General features: G+C 37.0%; 1 protein-coding gene across 1 annotated transcript in view; it reads right to left on the bottom strand.

Annotated features, from left to right (window-relative positions):
- Positions 1-15,760, bottom strand: part of LOC149774009 (uncharacterized) — a 156,295-nt gene extending 140,535 nt beyond the window's left edge. The window contains exon 1 of the mRNA XM_089945893.1: positions 14,904-15,760. Within this exon, the coding sequence (XP_089802019.1) occupies positions 14,904-15,626 (723 nt within the window). The 5' untranslated portion in view covers positions 15,627-15,760. The remainder of the gene's footprint in view (positions 1-14,903) is intronic.
- Positions 15,761-26,281: the final 10,521 nt, after the last annotated feature.

Here is a 26,281-nt window from a genome sequence, read left to right as displayed (position 1 = left end):
TCTCTCTCTGTATACAACCTCTTTAGATCTTCAACCGTAAATTGGTTGTACACTGTGCCAGTTTCCACTGTGCAGTAAGTACATGAATGGAAATACTCTTCCTTCAAATACAATGTAATGAAGAACCTGAATAGGTGTCAAGGTTTCCCTTCTGAGATCGAACAATATGTCAGCTCTTTATTCAACAGAACTAAGATAGCATGGTCATTTCGCAACGTCACACACACACACACACACACACAAACACACACATTGTCCTTTCCTGCAGTTACTTCCATTTCGAACTGAAACCATGACATAAGTAGACTTCGTCGATGAACTGTTACATCCCGCTTTGAGCTGTGCGTTACTAGCTGAGTTCTGACGGCTATCACACGCCGACCTCTCGTTCACAAGAACACACACCTCAATTACATATATGGAATAATGGACTTTATGTCTTGTCTTATCTTAATTATTAGCTAATTAGCGATTCATTTTAGTACATATCCCGACTTTTCCAGACATAGAAATATCAAGTCTTAGTATATTTGATGCATATCACATAATTTAATTATCAAATGCATGTCAGAGCACATGCATGAATTCATACTTTATGTGATTTCAATTACCTACAAATCGCCTAATCCAAACCAATGAAATACACTATGACATTCCTCAAATCCGTGAATTATGTAACTTTCAATACCAAGCATGCACGATTATTTCCGAACTGAAAGAAAATTTTAATTATGAATTTAATTTTTTTAAAAATCATTATCCGCCCTCTCCCCCAAACAACAAGTAAGGTTAACATCACAAACTATCAAGTTATTGCTGGTCTATCCCATAAGTCAATATTAATGGTTGTGTCTTACCGTAACCAGGACGAAATTTACGACCAAAATATATACAAGCGTTTGCACCATTAATATTTAGTTCCTGTTCGAAGTAATGATGAAATGTGTTTTTGTGCATGGCAGGTGTGGACATTGATAAAAGCGAAGCTAACATAATTCGAAATAACTAGCAAAGCTGCGTGTTTTGCTTTCATTATAGTGTTTGATAGTTTATAATGTACATGCTTTTTACCAGTAATATATACTTTATTATAAGTGAGACACGGACGTTTTCTTTTCATAACGGTACTTTATTTTGAAAAAAAGAAACAATTGGTTGTAGGAGATAATCATGCTAGAACTTGTGGGAAACATGTTCATACCAAATAATAAACTAAACATGCGAGGTTAGAAAATTATTCCGTTTATAAATGAACGGCTTGATCTACGAAATATATGTTTATTAGTTTCTGAATACTATTAATACGTTGATTAGTTAATACATTTTCAAATGCTAAAATGGCATTCCAGTTAATGGGCATTTTGGAGTAGAAAATGAAAATTATACTTCTTGTGTTGTGAAAACACGTTCGCTAATGCGTTGTACATATTCAAGTTGAAATGGAAAGAACAACTCTATCTTTAATAGTATGTCCATTTTAATTATTCGTATCTCAATGTTATAAGAAGGTTGATTACTTCGCATATGTCCCAATGGTCATGTATCGATCTTCTGATGTGACCTTCTACGATCCGCTAATGCTTTTGTCAATATAATTACACAAACGTCCTTGATATAAACTCAATGGCACTATTCATGACATAATGCATTACCAATTAGCTTTAGAAGAAATGATTCCACAACACGAACAGATTTTCTCGTGTTTTTGGTGTCATGCCGTGTGTGTGTGTGTGTGTGTGTGTGTACGGAAACGGCACAAAAACGAGGAAATCAGTGTGAATACAAAGCAACAGACCGGGGACACACCTCGAAACGGGGACGTCCCCGTTTTGTAATGTCGACTTAAATGGAATGCCAAGGCCTTACTTAATGATACAAACTTTAAAATAAGTGTATCTGAGCATGTCCACATATTTTTTATATTTTTCACATTATGCTATACACAGCAATACACACGTCCCACTCGACTTAGAACCTCGCGTGTATCAGTCGGAGAACTGCGTCCCCGTTTACGCGGTAAAAATTCTCACTGTTGTGCTGTCGACTTGCTCACTTTGTTTCCAAATTACTGACCAAAGATGGCATCAAGAAGAGCTAACATAATTTAAATCATTTATATAAACATAGACAAAGATATATATGATATGTTTTCTATTTTAATACAGAGAGGAAAAGCGATATACATATTTAGTAATGGGTAGTACAACGTTATAACACATTTCACCAAATTAGATTGGGAACCAAGAAAACTGAATATAATGTTTCATGCAGATATTATGCACATTTTTTTTTGGGACAAGAGATTCTAGCAATTCATCTGTGCCTGTATATTTTTTCTCCTATTCAACTCTGAGCCATGCACATTTAGATAAGAAATACACTGGAAAATATCAACATTGATTTTAGTTCATTCAAACATGGTTAGAAGCATAATAACGAATAGACTACGTGGTAACCCAAATAGAATACCATTACTTTCCTCCATTTAACCGAATTAGTGGTAAATCCGACACGTTAGGCTTGAGACAAAAGGGAAAAAAAAATAACCTTTGTAAGTACTTGTACACGGCACGAGTCACGATGCTGAAAAACCTTTTTATACTCAAATTAAGTTTTCGTCGATGTATCATAAATGTTCATGCATGCTGAAGTATAAATAATGTGACAAAAAAGAAAGACTCAGAGGTAAATTATCAAATATGTTACATTTTTGTCTCGTTTAGTCATTACCTATTTATAATCTCTCTCTCTCTCTCTCTCTCTCTCTCTCTTTTTGCCTCTGGGCTTCCTTACTTCTGTATGGCGTTCATCCTTCTTGCCAGCTTCATTTCGTTCTAGCCGTAAGTCCCTTGTTTCCAATTATTTATATGGCCCCGTTGTTAAAAGTCGTCAGTTTTTCTCTGCTCAATCAATGACCACAAATACGCAACATTGAATTCACAACTGACTTCACTTGGGCAAAAGGCAGAACATTAATAATGTTACATGCAAGGGGTCTCTTTAAACGAACGAAAGAAGCAGACTATAATAATGTTCCTCTAATTAATGCACGATCATTAATATAACAACTACTTATTTACATCACAATTTCACAAGTGCCTACCTTCCTCACAAATGCATTGTTTCTCCTTAATACATTTCCCTAACATTGCACCGGTACTTAACTACCAAAAAAGACAAATCACAACTCAAACACCAAATACCGGGAACTATTTTTCCCACGCTTCATTAAGTCAGTTAAATCATGAATGTGAGCCTCATTTCGCCCGTAACTCTACACCATATTTATCACCACAGTAAGAATAAAAGGCGTCTCCAGATAACGGGACAGTCCCTTCTCGGTCATTTAATTGTACGATTTCGTGAATACTGCACATGGCGTCGTTCAATCAATCCACACGATTAGATTTTAATAGGGATTATTTGGCGAGAGGGACACTTACGCGGCTCTGACCTGAGTTCACTAAATCTAAACAATGTCATCGTACAAAATAAAGTTTTGGTGTGTTTCATATTCAAGAGATCATATCATGCATTGGCTTATTAACGGAGGAGATTGCACTAAAGTGGCCAATTTCTGTACACCAAAGTTAAAAATGTGTTATTATGTGGGATTCTAAATTCTAAACCGTATGTTTGCCAATAACATTATTTTAACTGAAGATTGTTATACAGATCTATGATTATCTCATTTTGGAAAAAGTGACAAATTTTCTGTATTTTCACAGAACTATGACAATTCAACTCCTTCAAACTCCTTGACACCATTTCTCCTTATATATACAACAAACAGTATATACAGAGTCAACATGATAATTTTAATTAGTTTATTAATAGTGATGGCAACTATGTTCATTAGTGAGATTACTGCAGTATTTAGACTGAAATTGTTTATATTTAGAATCAAACTACATACTTATTGAATGTCCCTTATTTGATTGTATAATTTCAAAAACTGGGTATATGTGTATGTCCTCGTTCTGATGGTAAAGATTCTCAACCACAAATCAATTAGAAATGACATGTACGTATATCAAATGAATATTAAAATAGATCTTTATCGCTCATAATTAATTAAAATTAAAATGTCCCCGTTTTGATGGTAAACATCATATGTCCGCGTTTTGTAGGTTTTACAAGAATGTGTGTGTATGTGAGTACATTAACACACGCACATAGTAGGAGTCTTAGACTTGCATGTGCTGTCACTTAGAACATTTATGTTACGTTCTAAGAGAGATAAAACAAAGATCAGGAATTATTTTACTTTGATCCATAACAACCAATATCCATCATGCTCTACTCAAATGGTCAAAGTCATAATTACTAATGTGGACACTAAATCTGAATCCATGATAATATATGAATGAAGCATAATGTGTCTAGCGTTATCAATGCAATTTAAGGACATTTACAACATAAAAAAGTGCAATAGAACATCATATGCAACTTTCAAATATGTTACAGCTACCTAAGCAATTTTACTTTTGCTCAGGATCATTTCGTTGTTAAACTTTAATGTTGTAATTAATATGAGCGCAGATGAACTCTGTTTGAATAATCAACCTTTTGATAAAGAAATATACCAGTAAGGAAACTGAGTTACCAAAGGAATGTAATAGTTCAGTAATAGATTGCCTGGTTGGCCGCACGTAATATTGCTCAGAGTGTGATATATTTTTCATTAGTGATGCATTGTCTAAATACTACGTGTATACATAACGTGTTCTTTATATGTATTGTTCTCTCAATAGCAAAGCCATTTTGTTAATTATGCTGGCCCGCATTTAGGTCACTTTTTATGTATAATTTTACATGTTGACTATCAGCACTGTATAATATATGTTCATTCATAGAGCAATATTTATAGTAGCGATACTAATAGTTCATGTGTTGATATACACACACACACACACACACACACACACACACACACACACATATATATATATATATATATATATATATATATATATATATATATATATATATATATATATATAGAAATAACGTTTCTAATGACGATGGAATTTCATAGGGTGCGCGTGCATAAAATGAACACGTTCTCAAGGTATAGTTATCATCTTTGTATCTTCCTTCGTTTGTTATTTCATTGTCATATTGGGACAAAGTCTTTCTCTATTAGGAGCCATTTATATATAAATTTTTCATAACATGTTTGGCCTTCAAAACATCGAAGTTAATAATGCAGACAAACATTGGCATGATGTTTGACATTTGTATGTATTATATGTATGTACGTACAATCCTAATGCAGAGTGCACCAAAATCATGTGAACTTGATCCAATTCCAACATCGCTCTTGCTTGAGTACTTAGATCCAGTATTGCTTTCACTAACTGATGCTATTAATACCTCTCTCTCATCCTGGGAATTCCCATCATTTTTCAAACTGCCCTTGTAAAGCCTCTGCTGAAGAAACCAACACTAGACCATAACGATTTAAAGAAATACCGCCCGGTTTATAATTCATATAAAAAATCTTAGAATAGGTTGTTCTACCTCAGCTTACATCTCATCTAAATTCAAACAGTCTTTTTAGCAATGTACAATCTGCATATCGCCCTTGCCATAGTACTGAAACTACTCTTCTAAAAGTAGTTAATAACATTTTCTCGGCGAAGGATAGCTGAAAGATTACAGTCATCACACTCCTTGATTTGTCTGCAGCATTTGACAAAATAGACCATTATATATTACTTCACCGTCTCCAGCATATATTTGACATTCATGATACAGCCTACTTGGGCAACAGGACACAAATTGTATCTGCAAATGGATTACACTCCAGCCCAGTTGATGTATGCTGTGGTGTTCCACAGGTCTCTGTTCTTGGACCTGTTCTCTTCATTATGTACACTCAGTCGCTCTCAGGTGTCATATATCGTCATTCAGTGTCTCCCTAACTGTACGCTGATGACACCCACATATACAAATCTAGCCACCCAACTGAAGTTGATGCTACCATCAATGGTGTAGAGAGGTGCATTTCTGATGTGAAATCATGGATGACTTGTAACTAGCTGCAGATGAATGATGATAAAACTGAGGCCATTCTGATCACAACACAAATACTTTCTCATTCACATCCTTTACCTCAAACACTAAATATCAGCAATGCCAACATTAAATTCACACAATCAGTACGAAACCTTGGTGTTACTCTGGACAGTACTCTCACATTGCACTAACATGTCATGAACATATGCAAGGCTGCATATCTTGAGATGAGACGCATCAGCTCAATTCACAAATATCTTCAGTTGATGCCACTAAAACACTTGTGTGTTCATTGGTACTTTCAAGACTGGACTATTGTAGCTCAATTATGTCTGGTTCATCTCAATATCTACTCCAGAAACTTCAAAAAGTTCAAAACACAGCTGCTCGGATCATACTTAGAGTACAACGATCAGAACACACCTCCCCGCTGCTCTGTACCCTACACTGGCTATCCATTCGATCCAGAATCAAACACAAAATGTGTTCTCTGTGCTACTTTTCACTGTCGGACTCTAGTCCAGCATACCTATCTGACCTCACCCATGTGTAGACACCAGCAAGATACTTACGCTCCTCTTCTGACAATCGTATACTCATTAGTCCCACTATGAAAACAAAGTGATATGGACGGCGTTCTTTTTCGTACCAGGGAACAGCAACGTGGAATTAATTGCCTACTGAACTTAGACACAAAGACACAGTGGTCACATTCAAGAGTGCTCTCAAAACTCACGCAAGAACAAGCTTAAAGACCTAATAATGTTTCCTACCGAAAATATTCTCAGCATGTTTTTTATTTTTTAATGTTTTTCTAATTTCATGGTATTTGTTTTTGTAATAATATTATTATATGTTTTTCTCTTATAGGTGTTGTCTAATGTTGCAAAGCGCTTAGTGCTTCTAAGGTTAGGCGCTATACAAAGTCCTCATTATTATTAGTATTATTAATATTATTATTTATTATTATTATTATTATTATTATTATTATTATGTCACTCACTTTTTGTTTCACTAAGTGTAAAGGCTTCATTCATCCTTAATCGTGCATGTACGTCCCGCGTTAATATTTATACGCGTGTTTGTGGGGTTTTATTTGTTTTTTGTTTTTTTTGTTTTTTTGGTTGCTCATTGAGTATTAATTTTAGCTATTAGATGCGCGTCCTTGATTACAAAAGTTGATATATCAGCGGTGCTAGGATAGCCCTCCACACTACAAAATACTATGTATTTTGTTACGCAGGACTGGGTTTTCGTTGTTCTCGTACAAAACAATTAAACTGCTATACACTTTTGAAGCTCAGTTGAAATAATGATCGTTTAAGGATCACAGCCCATCAATTATATTACACACATAACGTACATAATTTTACTGCCCAGTGGAACTTGCTATTTTGAAGATGTTTATATTCATACCTATCAAAACCGACTAGCTGGCTTTACTCTTATGGAATAAATATTTACAAACGGAAATGAGATGCTAAGCATCATCGCATTAACCTGTCTAAAGCTTTTCTCCTGATTTTACGGATGCAGTCTTTCTTCATAATATTACTCTATGGTTTTAAACTAAGCAATATAACAAAACGAAAACCAACAAGATTTTGTAAAATTCAAGAAATAATTTATTTCCCAAACTACGAAGTGAAAATTTAAGAAGAATTCACAATATTGCATATTAAATCCCAAATAATACAAAACAGTTACATCACCAGTCCTAATGAATAATGTTAGATTTAAATTGGTGTTCGCAATAAGATTCAGCGTTGAAGGCTTCTTCGTATATGTAGTCTTGAATGTACTAATGTACCAGTGCCATAAATTGTGATCATGTGCTAACAGTCTTCCAATTATTCACAATACTATAATCCAGATGTCCTTGTCTGAATTCGATACAAGTCCGTTATTTATGTTTCTGTGCAAGAATATTGTGCAAATGCTCTTTATATTTTCAGTCAATAAATAATTGGAATATATACATTCCACCCAAATGAAATACTGAACGCAACAATATGACTGATTTCTGCTTCAGAGGCTATTATAGTAATAAGTAATTTCTCTTAGGAAATAATATGAAAAATTAATCGACTGAACCCACAATGAATGAACATGAGTAGAACATATGGAAATGAAAGCACCTACCAACAGGTACATGGCATTTGGTACATGTCTATCTCTTCAGGTATAAAGTACCACGGCGAGGTACAGTTTTCAAGAAAGAAGAAATGACTCCCAATCTCAAGTCTGAGATTCAAATGCATCTGAAATACCAATAACATATGATGGGTGGGCTAGTTGTAACACTGAAGGCTACGATACTGTTACTGCTCACTTCATAGATCAAAACTAGGATTTAAAGGCACAGTTCCTCAAACTAGAGAGGGCTCTCACAAGGCTGAAAATATTGCTACAATATTTAGAGCTACTCAGGGTAAATTACATCTTCCTACTCCGACTGATGCTAGTGACAACACTGCAAATGAAAACAAAAAATATTAGTAGGTCCTTATTTGGAATAGATCTGACTGTTACGGGCATATGATGACATTGATAGTGAAGAAAGCATTAGAAGCAACATGCCTTGTTGGTAAAGGCCGGAAGCCGGTTAGCTTTTTCCATCAATCTACATCAGTGAATGATCCATTAATGGTCGCGGATAAACATTTATTTGCCAATATCCCTGGAATAATTGGTTATACAAATGTTAAGACGCCATTCGTAGCAAAGTGCACCCATTCTTGCATTATATAGTGATACAGGTCTCAATCGGACCGTCCCAAAAAATTGAAGGTTTACAGCTATACATTTGAAAAACAAACTAGCATTGAACAGTTGATATAAATCATTTTAACATTCGAAGTGGCTACATCAACACACTGTGCAGAGAAATCTCCAACAATGACCAAGGCTTGTAAGTATCATTTCAATTTTCTCCAATGGTGGAAATAAAATTAAACTTTGTTAACGAGACATAGTTTTCTTGCTAATATGTTTCACGTCATACTAGCTTCCTAGGCGACCGTGGATTCGGTTGCCATGGACTAGCTGAATAGCTGTATTGGGATTCTGTTTTGATCCATGCGGATGACATGGCCAGTCCGACTTCCTGGTTGGAGATTCGGTCCTGCCACTTGATCCGCATGATGGATCTCAGGGAGAGCTCGTGTAATTGTTCCAACTGATTGATATGCCCTTGGTAGACAGTCTACGTTTCACAGTCATACCAGATAGACGCGAGGATAACTGCATTATACACCTTCATCTAAGTTGACAGACGTATGTCCTTGTGTTGCAAGAACTTGGCTAGGATTCATCCTAGTGCTTAACTGGCGTTTTGGATCCTCGCAGTAATCTCTTTGTCCAGTTAGCCATCACTGGATATTGAGCTGCCTAGGTATTTGAAACTGACCACATTATACAGCTGCGTTTCGCCAATGGTAATGCAAGGTTGTGAATGGAAAGTAATTGGGGCGGGCTGGAAGAGGACTTCTGATTTTCCTAGGCTAACAGTGAGTCCAAATATATTGGAGGCTTCAGAGAACCTGTCCAAGACTGCTTATATGTAAGTCTCTTTATAAGCCATGAGGGCACAGTCATCTGCAAAGAGTTTTTCAGTGATTAGTCTTGCTAATGTTTTGGTTTTTGCAGCTAGGCGACATATATCAAACTCTGGTCCATCCAGGCGATATCTAATGTAGATACCAAGGTCACGGTCAAGGTCACGGATGGCATTTCTCAGAGAGTTCACTGTCTGAGAGAATCTCTCCAGTCATGTCATCGGGAAAGAGCCGAATGAGATTGATAAAAGTCTGAGGATACTATGTTTCTAGAGTACTAACCACAGTGCGTCGCTATTGACTGTTTCGATAGCCATCGTTAGGTCTACGAAAACGGCATACATATTCATATTCTGCTCAAGGCACCTCTGTTGGACTTGTCTTACTGCGAAGATCATGTCAACGGTAATGCGGTCTGGGAAAAAAACACACTGAGATTCGGGGAGGTTATCTTCTGACGCTGCCACAATAAGCCTGCTGTGAATAATGCGAGTAAGTATTTTGCCAGCTATGGAAAGCAAGGAGATGCCTCTATAGTTCCTGAAGTCAGCACGTGTGCCTTTATTCTTATAGAGGGCCACAACGGATGGGTCGCGGATGTCGTCTGACATCTTCCCTTCAGTCCAAATGCTGATTAGTACATCGTGGAATGCCTCCAGAGTATGTTCACTGACAGCCTTGTACACCTCCATTGGGATACCATCCTTTCTAGGTGCCCTGCCAAAGTTCACTGATTTAATGACCATCCTCAACTCCTCTGTTGATGGCGGATGATCCAGGTTTGATCGTGTGTTGGCTGTTGTGGTATTTGGTCAACAACAGATCAAAATGGCTGACCTATGATAGCAGGTTTAGGAGCTGGCTAAAGTGTTCTTCCCATCTGGCCTTAATGTCAGCCTTGCCCTTTATTAGTGTAAAAACATCCTCAGCAATGAAGGTGGCAGAGCCATCCTTTGAAGGGCCGAAGATTGAGTTGATGTCGTTGTAGAACTCCTTGAAGTCGTTAGTGTCGGCATAGCGTTTTATTTCATCCGCTTTCCTTTCTCACCACTGGTCAGGCATCTTGAAGATTTCTCTTCGAGTCTCATCTTTATATCATTTGAAGTGGTTTTTTTGGGGTATGGAGTTTGGTAAATCCTGCCAGATTATGAATGCTTCGTTCTTTCTAGCAAGCAGCTTTCAATGGCACCGTTGGTCTCGTCGAACAAGTCGTGAAGGGTTCGCTTCTTGGGGCCCAGAGTCGCCATAACTGTTTATCTTGTCATGCCCCATTAGCTTGTTCTATTTCTCGGAGGCATTTCCACGTACAAGTTCGTTGGTGGACAGCTTGTCATCAGAATATATCCTGGAAATTGAGCTGGGTGTAAGGCTATTAAAGTTTGACAATGTTGAAGGTTTTGCGCGCAATCGTAGGACGCCTTGAGTGTTGTGGGGCAATGCACAGCTTTAGGGTAGTTCGGAAAAGACTGGTCTGTCCAGCATTCCACTCCTCGCATGGCCTTGGTGATGCGAACATAGTCGATTTAGCGCCATTGGCAAGATCTGAGGTGCATACAGGTGATCTTGTATTTATTCGCCATTCTGAATATTAAGATTGTGATGAAGAGGTCGAATTCTGTGCATTTGCTGAGTGAAAGCAGGCCGTTGTTGTTCATCTTCCCGACACCGTACTTGTCAAGCACATCTTTCCATCTATCAAAATCTCAGCTAACACGGGCGTTGAAGTCCCCCAGTAGTATGATCGTGTTGTCAGCTGGAACTGAGCACAGTACAGAGATGAGGTCCACATAGAACTGCTCGATGGTTTCCGCTGGGCTCGAGATGGTATGGGCGTAGACGTTTCTGGCTGATACGTAGTCGCAATTTCATTAGCCACTCATTGATACCAAGACTCAGATCCAGAAACTATTTCAGAAGACTTGACTTGATTGCCAGGCCTACCCCGTCGATCCTGTTTTAGTATTGGGCTTTCATTTTCCAAAAGAAGGTGTAGCCGCTTCCTAGCTCAGCCACATAACCCTCCTCTGCGAAACTGGTTTCACTCAAGGTTGCAATTTCGATGTTGTAGCGTGAGAGCTCCTTAGCAATTAGGGCGGTCCTCCTTGGAGATCTTGATACTTTCTCTTTGTCCATCAGAGTACGGATGCTTTATGCTCTGATAAGATTTTTTGCTTGATAGTTTCGACCGCAGATATGAATGATCTTGCCAGCTGCGTCAAGCTATCCAGATTTTGATGGGTAGGATAAATTTAGGCCACTTTTGCTAGTCCCCTCCTATTGCAGGGTGGGCAGCACTGTCCTGTAAATGTCTGCTCAGTCGCCCTGGATGCTGCCGAACTGTTACGCTGTCCTGGGTACAGAGCAGAGCGACCATTTGTCGAAGGGCCGTCTACGTGCAGGTATCTGACTACAGCTTACAGTGGTCACCTCCTTCTATTGCTTCGCCAGTCTCCCATCGCAGTAGGACTTTGGTTGGTGCAGATAATAAACGATGCGTGTGATGATGGGGATGAATGATAGGTGCACAATATGACCTGTGCGTGAAATAGCTTTAAGGAAACAGTCTTTGTCCAGAGACAGCCTCACTCCCTCGACCTTGGTAGTTGGAACTCAGTGGTACGAAGATTTGTCACGGGTGGGGACTACATCGGCTCCTTCGGATGGCATGACGTCTTCGGTGCCTTCTCATGCCCTGCGCTCTCCACATAGCGTTTGCAAATTCGTCTTCGTGGCTGTTGGATCACTCCGTTAATCTCTTCGGCCCAGTCTGTATATGCTGACTTTGCATGCAAGGATAGGCAAGATAATAACTCACCGAGGGTTTGAGACCCATCGGTTACTTTAGTCCAGATCGACTACCATACGTGTTCTTGGAAAAGTCATTTTACTCCCAGTGTCCAGACAAAAAAATAATTTTCTTGTGGGAATGTGTCACAGCCCATTTCTGATTTCTACAGTACTAACTGGATTATATGGGGACTGTCATTAGGTAGTATATTCAAGGTATATGTCATCTACTTCTAATTCCTAATGCATAATATAATGTCACAGTAATCTCTTTTTAAAAAAATATTACAATGGATCGTCACTAATGTGATTATTGCGTCAATCAATTTTCATCGTTAGAATTGTAGCTACTACGTAAGATCTCTTGAGAACTGTTATATTGCTACTTGACTTTAAACCTGTTTCATTGTCTCGCCAGCTTTAGCGTAGGCGCGACATAGGTGACACATGCTGACGACGGTGGTGGTAGCAGTGTCAAGATCCATGCTAGATTTAAAAAATTTGTTTAGATGATTCATAAAGATAACACAATTTCATAAATTACGCACAGCTTGTACTATAAACTTTTTCCTTTCAACAACACACCTCCATTCAATATGTATCCCGCAGTAAAATCCAAATCGCTTCAAAATCTTGGATAAATATTTGGATGCAGTGTTTCTCTATGTTCACACATTGTGGAATAACTTTCATAATTAGACCCAAATTATGCATAGTGAGCGATATTCTTTCATCTGTTCACAGCTCCACAAATATTCTGCGCTTCAAACAAGGTAAAGGTAAATAAAACTAAAATTGTTGAAGGGGAATATGAGAGACATATGATATTTACTGACCTCAAACTTTTTATCTAGATATCCGCGGTGGGTTTCGTACGATATTGAACATAACGATCAAAGCTTAAACATATATCCCCTAATTTTAATAAAACAAAAAATATTTACTTTCCAGATCACTGGTCCAACTTTCTATACCAAAATTTAAACACAGAAAGTAAAATACATTAATTGAAGTATGTTTTTGTCATTACAATTTGAATTGCAGGTTACGAAATAATAGAACAAGGCTTTATATTTGTTGTTATTAATTATTTGATTAAATTACCATGTTCTAATGTTTGACGTTTTATATTGAATTTCGTGTTTCAAGTTCCAGCAAAGTATATCAGAGGAGATATTGGCATAACATCAGTTTCTTCCTTTGGTTACTCTTTGGTTCAAATGTTCTCTAAAGAACTATAAATTGATCCTTATTATAATCCCAAAATGACGTCATAGTTTTGTACTTTTCTTCAGACTTTTTATCTAATTCAAATATACCAGAATATTCATCACCCTATTTAGTCAGGCACTGAATCTGTGTTGTAATGTACTCCCTTAAATTAGAAAATTCCGTTTGACCTTACCTGAACTACGATAAAATATCCAAATGTATAGCTATGCAAGACGCGTTTTGTTTCACTGTGTTATCCAGTATGGCTGCAGGAGTGCTACACTGACTTTTCAAATCCATGGAAAACATCGGAGAATAACATGGTCTTAGTTATTTTCCTGTCTTACCGTTGTTTAAAATTAGGCTGTATATCATCCCATGCTGTGCGCTCTTGCAAAAAGATCTAGTAAACCAACCCTATAAAACGCAGATGCATAGGAAATCATATTGCACAGGTCCACAACTTCTAATCCAGAAGCAGCAATACACAATGTACACTTGCATTACCAAGCTTTAACTCATATGCTGTTTTATGATCATGTCTTACAGCTAAATACTGTTCAATATCTTCAAGTAAATGATTCTTAATTTCATTCGTTTTCATCAGTCTAATGTTATTTCCTTGACTGTTAAGGAATTTATCAAGCATTTAAGGGATCCAAAACTTCATCGTTGTTTTTTGTAGTTGTGCGTTGTGATATTAAAGTGTAAACAGCAAATTGGTTCAAAAAATATGAATAACCAACCTTCGATTCCCATGTTAATGCTATCATCAAAGGTGCACTGTACGTGATTGTAAGTGTTCAGTGTAATGCTGCATGGTAAATAGTAGCAATTATTGTGTTGGTTTCTATTAGCACACATTAATACAAACTTTATTATATTTGCTATATAATTAACTAATCTATTTATCTACAACATTTGTCGGATATATATTTGCTTTATTTGGCTCTTTAGAGGATCTGTCAGTAATCTCCTCAGCGGTCTATTCTTTGCAGATGCTTCATAAACAATATAGAACGACTTCACTAGTAAAAATCACACCAGCTATTAAGTAACACATGTTTTAGTCTATTCTAACACGTGCCTGTTACCGTGTGACGACCATAGGCTTAGGTGGCTCGAAAGTTTAACAAATGTACTTTAAAGGTGCATTTCGGTGGCTAAATTGTTTACAAATTGCCACAAATCTCGAACAAGATAAAGGTCTAACACTGAACAAATGGGCCAGATGTTACGTTACCCATACTAATAACATGTACTATCTACCATTAAATTCAAACTAACAAAACTATTTAGACCAAATTTGCTATAATAGACACTTACATCTTCCTTTTGCGTGGTTCCTATTAAGGCAGTCAGTGTTCCCACCTTGATTTCCGCTGGTATATAAAACTTCTTCCCAGGACTGTTTAAGGAAACTTGATCGGTCGCTGATGGCTGTTTAGAAATCCTTTGATCTAGTTCTGATCCTTGTTCAACTGTTTCAATATCTGTACCCTGATCAATTAGAGTATTTGCATCTTTCCTTGCAGAAGTGTAAAACGCAGTTTCATCAAGAGCTTTCTTCATAATAACTGCATTTCTTTTTCTCACCTTTTCGTATTGTGATTTCACGTTTTCTTTCATTTGCGTAACCTCTTGATCCAGAATATTAAGCAACTTTATATATTGGTTTTCAATGGCTTCAATTTCTATTCGCTCTTCGTTCTGTAAACGCTTCTCAAGGCTGGTTCCTTCTTGCACAAATGCATTTAGATTCTTCAGCTTTTGATCGCAAAGTCTCTGTTTTACTCGAAGCTTCTCTTTTACTTCAGCCGCCACCTTAGCGATAGGTTTCGATGGATGAGTATCATGATCAAATGCTTTGCACGTAAGGCACATACAAACATTACACGTCTGACACAAGAGCTGGATGTCTTGTCCAGTATGTTTACTGCATTTTACACTTGGTCCTAAACGCCTTGTAGTTTCGTTGGTCACAATATAGAAATTGGTTTCAAATGCTCGTACGCCTTCACTTGGCAATTCAGCACTTCTTTTGCACATCGGACACTTAAATCTACCATTTCGAAGGTTAACACGAACATAATCTTCCAAACATTTATAACAGAAACTATGATAACAAGGTAAAAACTTAGGATTCTTGAAACTATCATGACAAATGCTACACTCCTGTTGTCTCGCCGCCATTTTCGTAGCCGCTTTCATTATTATCAACCAATACAGAATCTGAACTTCGTGTAGCTAAGTATCGATCATGTGTGCAGGGACATGGACTATATTTTGTTATTTGCTTTGATTGGCGCCATAGTTATTTATAATTAATACTGAAAAAAAATTATAAGCAACTTGAAGCGTAACTCTGGTGTCTTTGGCACAGTTATCGTATTATATCGTATGACCAGGTATGTTATGGGTAATACTATATAATAACCTCTAAATAGACTTAAGTTATGCAATATCTCCCGCACTCACTCTTGTACATTATAATAGTTGTGAACTGTTCAATAAGGCTAACGCGTCGATAGCGGTACAGGTTGCATTTCTAATCATTTTGATTAAATGACCTCGTTTATAGTATCATAAACCGTGTATACTTTTAGAAATCTCGGTAATCGTTGCAGCCATAATATAAAAAATAAGTTGTAAAAAATAAAGTTGTAAGTAAGTCGTGATTCATGTGCAGTCAGAGAGAAATAAAACCTGTAAGTGTGCCCCTGAAAACAAATCGATAGTCATCATTACATGGAATGTCGTGAATTGATTTTTTAAATTCTGGAAACCTGTAATTTCAATGGAAGTTGAACTACAGTTGTGTCAGACACAACCATCATGTACATATATCTTACCGGGCCCCGAGTGGCCGAGTGGTCTAAAGCGCTCTTCGTTACGGATCACTGCCATCTCACCTCCGTCTGCGTTGGTTCGAGTCTCGGATTCGGCCAATGTGGGTATGTGAGAAAGCTTGCCAGCAACATCTCTTGGGTCGCTGGTTCTTTCCGGGGTGTTCCCGGGTTCTTCCTCCACCATTAATACTGGCCGCCATGTACAGCCAGCCTATAGAGTGCTGAAAAATGGCGTTAAACCCTACAACAACAACATATATCTTACTGACAGTGATAACATCATAAGGATTGCTTGTACAGGTAAATCCGTAACCATTTTTTGTTCTCAAGGCTGAAGTTGAATAACCCTTCTTTTCTTTTCTATTGGATTTCGTCGAGCTTAATTTGTACTGAATATTTTTTGCCCATACATTTATTGTTTTGAGGTAAACACGATGGATCAAATAAGGTGGAGCATGATATACACGACACATAGCTTTTGTTCAATGCGGGAAGGACGATTCTAAATTCTTTTGAAAATTCAGTACATGTGAAATACTCTTAAAGATATATTTGTTTAAGTATCACTGCATGGCAACCGTCATATTTGCTCAGTATTATATGTATAGTAGATATGTAGTCTTCTGTTGGGAGAGATTAATATAGGTAGTTTTGCTTGTTTATGTGTGCGTTGCCACATCCACGCATGTATACATACATACATACATACATACATACATACATACTTATCCGAATGAGGCCGCCGGTGACCCAGTGGTCGATACCAATCACTGCAATTCAACTCTGTCAGCATGGGTTCGAGTCTCGGGCACAGCCAATGTAGCCATATGAGTAAGCGCATTGTTCTGTGATGGTGACACCAGGACTGGGAGTGTGTATGTGCGAGTGCGCGTTCGTCGGTCCGTGCTTCCTTGCTTACCTACCTAACTATAGAAACATACATACATACATACATACATGCATGCATGCATTCATACATACATACATGCAGACATACATACATACATACACACACGTACGTACGTACATACGTACATACATACATACATACATATTGGTCATGGCACAAATGATATCGCGTACGTGCCATTCGAACGCAATCCGTTCAGAACGTATAATGTTCCTCATTTCGACCCTTGTAAATTTGGGAGACCCTGTTTAATAGTATATCTTTATTTATGTTACATTTGTACAGTAAAGGCATTGCAGTACCAGATGTACGCTTAACTAGTTTGTGAAAGAAAATGTTGTTTTGAGAATATCTGCTTATAGATCGTTATTGGTCACTGAATCTTAACCATATATTCTCGGGTACATTTGGTAAATTATAAAAGTCGAGCTTTAAGGTGTGATCGAATGTAATATTTACTAAACTAAACAAAGTACTAAGCTGCTATTAAATACGGTATGACTTGAGGTACTCACCAAATTCTTTTGAAAATGGCATGCCTATGAAATACATGAGGAGTAATAATCGATTCAATATAAGAATTCATCAACCTTCTCACGTAGTCAGTAACTTGTTTAGCAAGATAATATAGTCTTCTATTAAACGTGATACAAATTTTGCGACTTGATCTTTTTTAAAAACGTAGGTGATGATCAGTTTAACAAATAAATATTTGTTGAAGACCTATTTTATGCCAGCCTGTCAAGAGGGACTATATTGATTTGATCATAGGAAAGCCCCATAATTTGTCAGTCGTTGACGGAATCGAAGACTCACAGACAACATAGGGTAAGTTTTCATTCTACATAACTTAGTTTTATCAGTCCCTGATCTAAGTATATTGCAAAAGCAATTACGCACATATAGTTATAAAAATTAGTAGTGAAACGTTGTGGTTGTCGGACATGTACCTTTTAGAACTTTTCTTTTCTCAAGTCAAAATATATAGCTTTGACGATGTCGGTGAAGATGACAATAATAACTCTATCACTACACGAAATGGAAAAGTGGTGTTAATGCAATTTGTGCCGTCTCACGTACAGTGCAAATTTAACCATATGGATGGAAATTTGCAAGTGGGAATAAGACCAAAATAATCACAAAACTAATTTCTCTTACCCGTTTTTCGCATTTACCTACATCCTAGTTATGTTATTCCGTCGTGGTTTTTATATTAATATTAGTTATGTTTTAAAATTATTCATTGGAATTACGACGTGTTCATTAATAATTATTGGACTAATTTGTTATTTTGGGATTATTTTGAATTAATTCAAGTTCATTTGGGATTATATCAGTAATATAGTAAAATGGGGGTCCCAGTCCACGCGTAGGAGACACCTGTTATCTTATAAGATGTGTCATTCTGGACCAGCTGTACCATGAGGTAATGATATATATGGGTTTCTAGATCAGATGAGGTATGTGGCGATCAGCGAGATGTGAGGTACAGGTTCTGGACCAAGCACATGAAATCCAATCAGTTGTTCTTATTAATAATAGGGTTATAGACCAAACCTATGAAACTCATGGTATTCTAATGAGAAAACAATGTGGGTTCTGGACCACTATGTGGTGATCAGATCGATGTTGGTTCTGTACCACATTGCATATTAGACGATTATTATCAGTGTACGAAATATATCTGAAATCTTCTTTTCAGGAAACTTCGTTTCCAGAGGCGTCAGGGCTATCACCATGGCCGTGGCCATGGACATTAGCCTCACCCTAAGTGGACGCGATCGTCAAAGACGTCATTGATGATATTTGGACGAGGATGTGGCCATGACTAATAAGGGTCTGAGTTATATTCAGGAGATACTTTTTTGGAAGAGGAGGAGGATCAGGATGTGCACGAAGATGACCAGTGGAGAAGAAGATGTTATGACCATCAGAGGCCTGCGCAGCGATCCAAGCAACACTATCACATCAGGAATTAGCTCAGGCGTTTTAACCTGACTACGGAACGACAAGATCAATGTTGTCTTTGGATTAGTCTAGTCATTAGTGTTCGACTTCCAGGATGCATGAAATGTATCAAGTTCAATTACGTGTTAAGCGTAGTTTTGAGATGATAGGTTTACCAGAAAAGGCTGCAAAATGCTTGCCCGTTTCTGGCAAAAACGTGTCAGCAGCATTCGATGAGAATATTTCGAAGACACTGGCATTAGCGACAAGTGCTTCAACGCCGCCGTCGGGATCCATGACTTAAATTTGTCAGGATAACCAAACCATTTGACAAGAGATTTTTTACCTTTCTGCGTAATGATTTGTTTGATCCTGAAAACATCCTGGTTGGTTTTCTGTAACTCCTGGTCGTAAATGAGGCATCTTTCAGCGTGTACGTGACTGGGATTGTCTTCTTTACCGTATCCAACACATACACTTCCTCGGTCCAGTTGGGTGTTCATCCTTTCCCAAAAGTGCAATTTTGTCTGCTGATTTTCACGTGGTCATCCATCTTAAATTACTGCCTAATATAAAAGAGGTCAGACACTTCCTGTTTTGGTCTTCCTCAGACGCTTCAGTGGACATTATTTTGATACCTCTATGCTTTGTGTGATTCTACTGGTTTACGATCTATGGCGAAAAAAATCTAAATACCATTTGGTATTATCGCTGGTAAATTGTTTCCACATGCGGTTTCTCAAAGTCCTGTTAAACATCTCCATGACAGCTTCTTTGACTTGATATTGCGTGTTGTACAGATCCACGTTATATTTTTAAAGCCAGTCCGAGATGGATTTATTTCAAAATTTGCTGCCGTGATCGAGCCACAAGCTTGGGGATTGTCGTGCAACCAAATGCTGTCCAACGCCTCAACAGTAGTTTCCTTTCTTGTTGTTCAGAGGAGCCACCCAGGCGTATTTGCTAAAGACATTGTCCACAGATAATTGATATGATCCTATCATGTCGACGAAATTCGACAACCAAATTTCGTCCACCGTCACAGTAATGACCTTACGACGTGGAAAACTCTTAAGCAGAGATTTGTGCAGCTCTTCCATCAGCAACTCCATTGCAAGTTTCTTCGACACTCGCGTCTTTGTCCCCTGCGACTCCGTTGCTCGCGTCTGAACACCAACACTATACTTATGCTTAGTCCCTATGATACTAGGCATAAGAGCACGACCTACTGGGTCCCTAAAATGTATCAGTTTGAGCTCTTTTGAATCACTCAGCATGACTTCATCACATCCAGCTTTGTCGTCGTGATGATCATTTTAACAAGCATCGTGCTTCAGCGCAATGGCATCCACGCCGTTATAAGGCTCCTGGCTGAGCAGCGGCTGTTCATTTGGTCCAGCTGTTTTTTCCAGGGGGTTCCATTGCCCGATGTACTTGTGTCCGGGCAACATTCATCCACCTTTGGGTCTGGGGAGTTTTCTGATGAGTTTAAGGATGTCTACAGCGCACCCTAGTATTTGACGTGCAGCACATGGCTTACGTCCTCCCAGACACAGATCTCACTCTGTCTGAAGATCACAGTGCATACAGTGCATTTCTTAATACAGAAAAGGCACACTAAGTAGATGACGGCTCCGGACTTGGTAGACATTGCTTGTTTCCGACCCGTCACGATTTGCGATTGTTTGACTCCATACACCTCGCAGAACGATCTGACCACGAGGTGTCCATTATTGGTCATCGCTGTCCACTGAATTTCTGCTTCCCGTTCTAGCTCTACACTTGAAACACCACTTGTTCATGGTTATATTACACCTAATACATCCACAAAAAAGATTATTTTCGCAGTGATAACATTTTTTCCACAAGCTACCTTCCATGGTATCTCTGCTGTACGTAACGGATGCATAACCAGCCACACGTGCTCTTGTCCACATCCTGAATCTGTAACGAATTATACAGAGCTATTCGTTTTTTACCATCTTGAAATACCTTTCCGGGAAGTACGTCAGCAAGCCGTGTATAAATATATCCCTAACTGACATTCATCCTGCGTTTTTTTATTCATTAATATGCTATATATATATATATATATATATATATATATATATATATATATATATATATATATTTATATCTATATATGAATGTATCTCTATATATTCTTATCTATATATATATGTATATAATGATTATTACACAGGCAATGAGACATATTATACTGTTAATAAAGAAATATAACTGCTGTATCGTGACCAGCCGTGTCATGCTCAAGGAGATTTTTCTGTATTAATTAAGATAAATATAGCAAAATATGTGATGAACAACTTCAAATATGAAATGCACACAGCCGAAAAGGCAATTCAGTACTTTATTCACCATTGTAATGACAACTAAAATACAAGGAAACAGCGGAGAGGGGTGATTTGTACAACATTAGTACTAAAGTGGGTGATACATTATGCTAAAATGGGGATAAAAAAAATATGCTAAATTGAATTTCCTCCAGGCAAGTAAACGAAAAAGCTGTGTTGGTCTCGGAGAGAGAAGGACGCAAAAGTACACACGTACGGGCATAAAATGGCAAAGAAATTCGAGTTTGACCATTTGAATCGTAAGAAGAGTCATTAATATTGGTCTTTTCTCGTTCAGTTAGCTAGGTGACTGCTACCAGCATAAAATGGAATCAAATTTTACCAATCTCCTGATTTGTTCTAAGCTGACCTGTCTGTTCTGTCACATGTATATATAATATTTCCTCTGCATATTAGGCCCACTCACACATAACTGAATGGCCTCACTCACACATAACATAACGGTCCCACTCACGCATGACTGAATGATTCCACTCAAACATAACATAATGGTCCCACTCACACATAACTGAATGGTCCCACTCACACATAACTGACTGGTCCCACTCATGCATAACATAATGGTTCCACACACACATAACTGAATGGTCCCACTAGCACATACCTGAATGGTCCCAGTCACACATAACTGAATGATCCCACTCATGCATAACATAATGGTTCCACTCACACATAACATATTGGTCACCTCACACATAACATGATGGTCCCACTTGCACATAACTGAATGGTCCAACTCACACATAACTGAATGAGCCCACTCATGCATAACATAATGGTTCCACTCACACATAACTGAATGGTCCCACTAACACATAACTGAATGGTCCCAGTCACACATAACTGAATGATCCCACTCATGCATAACATAATGGTTCCACTCACATAACTTAATGGTTCCAGTCACACATAAATGAATGGTCCCACTAACACATAACTGAATGGTTCCAGTCACACATAACTGAATGGTCCCATTCACCCATAACTTAACAGACCCACTCAAAAATAACTGAATGGTTCCAATCACACGTCCCTGTGTTTTCATCAAGAAGTATTTTGCAATGGATGAAAGGACTGTACAGATAAAACTGGTGTAACTTAAACTGATTAATGTGATTATCCCTTACTTATTTCTCACAATCTGAAACAGGCCATAGTATAAAACAAAACATTAAAAAATAGTGACATAAATACACCAAATATGGAACAGATTAAACCATAGATGCAGCAAGTTTTTACTTCATTACACAAACATTTTACATATAAAGTGTATTAAATCCCATGTTGTTTTACTGTCATTATTTCAGTTCAAGATCATAAATGTCACAGTGAATTGTGTTTGCCTTGACAAAGACTACAAGACAACATATTTTGACTGTTACAATGTGTAATGTGAAATATCATAGGACCAATTAATGAAAATGTTGGCATTAATGTAATAGAAGCAAGTGGTACATGTACATGTTAAATATAGGTTTTGGTATATATCCTATGAAGTTTTGGAGCTGCCCACAAGCAAGTACCTTATGAACTTGAACGAGAAAAAGGTTACTCAGAGCTTGCACTGGGTGGTCAGCAAATGGTTTTGTCCTGCCCTGTACATCTATATAGTATAGAGTTTAATGTTTAATAATTTCTGTGTTATGATCCAAAGCCATGTCTCTGGGTGGTTCGAATGCACCCCTGAGCCAATAACAGTTGTATATATAAATGTTTATTTCATGTCCAAAAATTATATACACACACATACACACACGTGCGCGCGCACACACACACACACACACACACACATATATAGAGACAGAGAAAGAGAGAGAGAGAGAGAGAGAGATGCTTATGGAAATATTTCCTCTACAACTGCACTGATTTTGCAGAATCATCAAGTAAACATTCCACTAATATATGATCATGTTAAGCGCTTTAAATTTACTGCTACATAATAAGAACATAAGATGATATCAGATACATTCCAGTATGAACCATGGGAAATCCTTACTGCTCCACAACTTGAAAACTGTTGAGATCAATCCACAACACACACACACACACACTATATATATATATATATATATATATATATATATATATATATATATATATATATATATATATAACCATCCATTTGTCACCTTAAAATCTTGTAGTCACAGAATTTCAGGATTTATCTGGAACTGTTTTAAAATGAAAAGAGGGTAGAAATATGCAAGTGGTGCTGGTGCATGGTGCTTATATCCTTGTATAATACAGTCTAGAAAGACAGAAGTGATCACAGAAAAGAAATAATAAATGTATGATATTTATGATGTTATAAATAAGGAATGAATTAAGTTTTTCCTTTTATTATGATCTCTATTCCTTTTTTGTTATTTACATATTCAGAATTTCATTTACATAAATATTAATGATTTTAATGTATTACCATACTGAACACTTCATAAAGAGTGCTTTCACAATACACCATAATTTAATGTGACACTGCTTTAAAAACATATTTGAATCAGAATCGGAACGTGTACAGTATAATTATACAGCACACATTTACAATGGAATCTGAATGGGTACAGTGCAGGTGGCAGAATCATAAAGCACAAATTTACAGTGGAATCTGAATTTGTACAGTGTAGGCGTCAGAATCATACAGCACAAATTTACACCGACGAATAGAGAGAGCCAGCTAGAAAGTTAGTTGTATTATTCAAGAGCAGTCTTGAAGCTCTCCACTGATTGCACACAGACAACACTGTCATCCAACCAAAACGAAACATTGTGGTTAGCGTGCTGCTAGCTTGTATCATCAAAATAAGCTTGCAAATAAATATTTGTGCAAGCATGGCACCATTCCTGGTCATTTCTTACCAGCATCTGCAAGCTTGTACAATTTGCAAACTTATGAAAAGCACAAGCTTCCACATATTTTCAGGCCTAACTTTTTTAGAGAATATTTATTCATTGCACATTATATGTATATAAACTGTGAATAACTTTTAAACAATTTTGCATAGCAAATACACAAGAAATAATTCTGTGCTAAAGATGAACTCCATTAATCTAATAATGTGGATTATTTAATTTCGAGATATTACATTTTGTTATATGTAATATTATCAAATTTATACATTTTGTAATGTGGTAAATATCAAATAATAATAATAATAATAATAAACAACTCCATTATTTACAGATGCAGGATAAGTAGATGATTTTATTTCCTGTCATTATACATTTCCATAAAATATCAGTGCTCAAATACTGTATTTTTTAAATTATTTATTTATTCAATTTACCAACAAGGGGGAAACCCCCAACCATAGTTGTGTCACTTTCAAATAGGTAAAGATCTAAATCTTGTTGCAATTCCAAATTTTTTATTCAGTTCTAAATTTTTGAATTTCAATTTCAGGCCTAAATTTTTAATTTAAGAGGAACTGATTACATAAGTGTTTTCAGTCTAAAATCTAAACTAACTGGGCCCTATTTAAAATCTTGGCACCCTTAAAGGAGACAACCAAGGTAATCCGATTATTGCTTTAGAAACGGAAGCGTACCACTTTATCGCTCCATGACGTTAGGGAGAGGTAGTAAATACGACCAATACACATTAAACAGCCAGGACATTATATAACATCGTCATTCCGTTAGAAATGTCGGCCTAACAATTAATCGCAACGTAGTGACGGTGTACAAAATTCAGCACAATTTATGAAAATGAATGCCGATCGATATTGTCCAAAACTATGTGATTTTGATGAGGGACCGTCTCAAGAGACTGTAAGCATTGCGGTAATGAATCGTCCCAAGTTATACATGTACACGTATTGTAAACACTCATAACAAATCTATAAAACGTTCATATGATGGTGAGACTGGCATGGCATTACCCAACCATTAGGAGTTGATCCTCAATTGGACAATAGGATAGTGTAATATACGTATAATACATGTCGATGAAAGATAATACTTTTCCAGTTCCACTGCACTCAGTTTTATTGGCATAATGTGGTCATTCATCAATGAAGAAACAGGTGTTCGGGTGTTCGCAAATGACATAGAAAGTTAGATGGAAAGGAACATTTCAGTAATTTTAAAAAAAAATATGTATGCAGGAATTTTGTTGTTGTTGGGAGGGGTGTTTTTAAAAATGACTACTGTAAAAAGTACCAAGCCAACTGTCACTAGTTAGAGTACCAAAATTGAAGTAGTTTGGGTAGCATGACTTTCTGTTTGATTTTGCAAAGTTTTTAATGCTTTTCCTTTATGACATTTTTAAAACCCATTTCAAATACATTGGTCCAAAATTTTAAACAGTAAATTCCTCTCCCTTAAGTCTGTTACATGTATATTTTTATTCTTTTTCAAAGAGTATTTTTTTAATGTATTTAAGTAATTTAAGTGAACAAAAAAATCACAGTACACTTTATTATGTCTTATTTCCTCATTGCACACACACATCAAACATTAATTACTGACTTTAATTTATAATTTCATTTCATTTAACTATCATGCAGAAAAAATTGAATTACACTGAATATTGTCCTTCAGAAAAGATTTTTAAGTTTAGTGTTATTCAGATATCCTATGATTGATGTTTTATTCGTTTCTTGGTAAATTTCTTGCACTGACTAT

The sequence above is a fragment of the Sinohyriopsis cumingii genome, unplaced genomic scaffold (assembly GCF_028554795.1).
Source record: "Sinohyriopsis cumingii isolate HCF-2022 unplaced genomic scaffold, ASM2855479v2 utg000452l, whole genome shotgun sequence".
In the NCBI taxonomy this organism is placed as follows: Eukaryota; Metazoa; Mollusca; class Bivalvia; order Unionida; family Unionidae; genus Sinohyriopsis; species Sinohyriopsis cumingii.
The sequence above is the reverse complement of the archived record's forward strand: the minus strand, read 5'-3'. Positions and strand labels throughout refer to the sequence as shown.